The following is a 2,934-nucleotide window of genomic DNA, read 5'->3' as shown; positions in this document are numbered from 1 at the left end:
ATCCAATCATCAGAACGAGGGACGCGCGAAACGCTGTGGTGGAGTGACTGTGTCCACGTTAGGCTCTCCTTCGTGCGACTTCTATACCTACCCAGTCGAAAAGAAGGTTCATCGTCGATTCATATATTGTCACGATGGATGCATGCATGGCATCGCATTTAATATATATATATTCGTGCGTGGATGTCGATGGTCGAATTTGCGTCGGGCCATCCAAGGCTTTTACGCCGGGTCCTTTTCCTTTCTGCGACGAGCCTTACTTGGGGTCGATGCTCTGCCGTTGTATATCCCGTGACACGAGGTTCTTGTTGGCTGCTGGATGGAGTTAAATCCCAATTTGGGCGGCGGTTATACGTATTACGGAGGTCTCTGGCAGGCTTCTATTTATTGGTTCTATGCTCGCACAGGCAGTGAATTGTAGTTACTAGCAGCTCTTGAAACGTGGGCTCAGGCGAGAGAGAGAAAGAGAGAGAGAGAGAGAGCGCGCGTGGGTGCAGGTTGATGGGCTAGCCAGATCTCTCTCGTGGAAGGAGGCGTTCACGATGAAACGGGGGCAGGTGCGTTGTTCTCGACGTCAGCGAGGATCGACTGTTGTGATGTGGTGGATTTGCTTCGTATTTCTGCTGGTAAGTAGCCTCAGCTCGAATGATGGATGTAGCGTGGTGGCCAAGCTAGCCCCGGAGCAGTTGGTGGACCATGAAGGGACACATGAACTGGCGAGGGCGTGGAGCAGCGGGCGCCGCGTCTTTCAGGCCTTCCTGCCGCCGCCACCCCCGCCTCCTTCACCGCCCCTATTCTCTCCTCCCCCTCCCCCACCGTCGTCGCTGCCACCTCCTCCTCCCCCCTCCTCGCCCCCTCCACCTCCACCTTCCCCGCCTCCGCCCCCCGGGTCTTCGCCGCCACCCCCCTCATCTTCTCCTCCTCCTCCTCCTACTCCGCCCCCACCTCCACCCCCGTCGTCACTAACACCACCCTCCCCCCCACCTCCGTCCCCACCCTCTCCTCCGCCACCCCCTCCATCGTCATCTCCACCCTCCCCACCACCTCCTCCCCCCCTTCCTTTCACATCCCCATCCCCACCCCCACCCCCGCCATCCCCCCCTCCTCCCCCCATTTCGTACGCCTTTCTCTCCGCCATCATCCTCTCCTCCGGCTCCCTCTCCCCAGCGTTCAACGCCTCCATCTTTACTTACTCCGTCACCGTCAGCCACAGCGTCACGGAGCTCCGAGTCACCTTATACGTATCCGACACTCTGGTAAGCAATTTCAACTATCATATCTACTTAATCCACGCCGAAGGTGATGTCCGTGTCCGGTAAGCAGCCCTGTGTTTTCTTCAGATTGCAGCTGGTTATGAATTGAGCATAAACGACACTAGCGTAGAGAGCGGCACGGCCAGCCCTGCTTTGGAGCTGGGAGCGTCCGGGGAGACCGTCTCGCTTGTCATCTCGGTTGCCGCCACGGGCTACGTGCCCACTACGTACACCCTTTACGTTACGAGGGGTATGAAGTCGCTCCTCTCCTTTCCACATGTTAATTTCACATCATCTCTGTGGTCTTGGTCACGACGACCTTCACGCACCTGCAACCTTTTAAGGAAAGTATTCACTAGTAACACTTCCCACTTTCAACAAAGTAGCGACCTTTACTTTTGCTTTGTTTTCTTAACCTTTTAAATTCTTTGGCCGGCCTCAGCTTTTCGATGGCTCGTATTCCTAACCTTAATTCTTTGCTTAGCACTAAGTTTCAGAAAGAAGCTTCCGGAAGCTTTAATTTATTCCATTGGCTCGTATTCCTAACCTCGATGCTCTGGTTGGCCGTACTTTTTCAGAGGAAGCTTCCGGAGGGCTTTCAGCAGGTTACATTGCGCTTATCGTGATAGCAGTGGTGGTAGTGTTGGCTCTGATAGCCTACGCGCTTTATTGGGCTATCACAAGAGGCTTTCTACCGTGGTTTGGTGGTGGCGGTGGTGGACCTGCGACGTCCGATGACTATCAACCCATCCCGGCAAAATCTGAGTAGTTTTGCAAAGCGCCTTATGAAATGCAACTACCCAACTACCCTTTGTCACATTCTCCCTCGCCATTTTGCTAGGTTAAATATCCATTATGGGCCTCAATACACACTAGGTGCTTCGCGTGTAGACTTGCCCCGGTGCGGGCGCGATTTTTGCGGGCGGGGGTGGGTGTTGGACGCGTGGCACCTGCCCCAACGTTCTCCTTTTCTTTTTGTGGGGAAGGTGGGGGGCTGCTATGTGGCACTTGTCCCCCACCTCTCCTTAACTAATAGTATAGATTGTTGACTGCCTTCCTTTGCAGCTTGCCAAGTTCAATTTCTCATGCCTTTCCTCCCACTTTTTACATATTCTATACAACCATCTCTTCCACTTGAAGCTTAGAGAAGCTGTATGGTCCTAACACACATTACCAAACCTAAGTTTAGACTTTACTATGGTCCTAGCACATATTTCCGAAGTGGAAACTTTGGTCATTGCCTCAATCATAAAGGTATGTTATAATTGCATAAAATAGTGAGATGTGACCTATATTAACAGGCTAAAAAAGGTTGTGCATATGATCGTTTGCTTGTTCCTCTTCTCAATTGCTAATTTTGATGGCCTCCCTTTGGAACCTAAAATTTTGAAGCATGTGTTTAAAAGCTAAAACATATATATTGACGCAGACATGAATTTGAATAATCATGTCTACATCCAAAATATTGGGATGAGAAATGTTTAAGATATCTTTCAATATATATATATATACGTTCAAACATTGTTTAATCTTTGAAGAAGGGGAACAATAGCACTTGTGCCATCTAGAACTTTGAATAGTGGATGATGTCAATAAAGTTCAAACATTGCTAATGGTTTACAAGGACCATATAGAGGTGTCTATATGATTGCTGAGGTTGGAGACAAGCACCTCATAAGAT

At 50.4% G+C, this 2,934-nt stretch overlaps 1 protein-coding gene across 1 annotated transcript; it reads left to right on the top strand.

The window, feature by feature from the left end:
- The first annotated feature begins 352 nt into the window (after positions 1–352).
- On the top strand, positions 353–2,667 carry LOC148034417 (uncharacterized). Its single transcript, XM_087679361.1, has 3 exons — positions 353–1,256; positions 1,341–1,503; positions 1,832–2,667. The coding sequence occupies exons 1-3, from the start codon at positions 543–545 to the stop codon at positions 2,020–2,022; spliced, it is 1,068 nt and encodes a 355-aa protein (XP_087535487.1). The 5' UTR covers positions 353–542; the 3' UTR covers positions 2,023–2,667.
- The last annotated feature ends 267 nt before the right edge of the window (positions 2,668–2,934 follow it).

Source organism: Lygodium microphyllum, chromosome 6, assembly GCF_053477565.2.
Source record: "Lygodium microphyllum isolate KBCC chromosome 6, Lygodium_microphyllum_v1.1.10, whole genome shotgun sequence".
In the NCBI taxonomy this organism is placed as follows: domain Eukaryota; kingdom Viridiplantae; phylum Streptophyta; class Polypodiopsida; order Schizaeales; family Lygodiaceae; genus Lygodium; species Lygodium microphyllum.
Note: the sequence above shows the minus strand (reverse complement) of the source record. Positions and strands in the feature narration are given on the sequence as shown.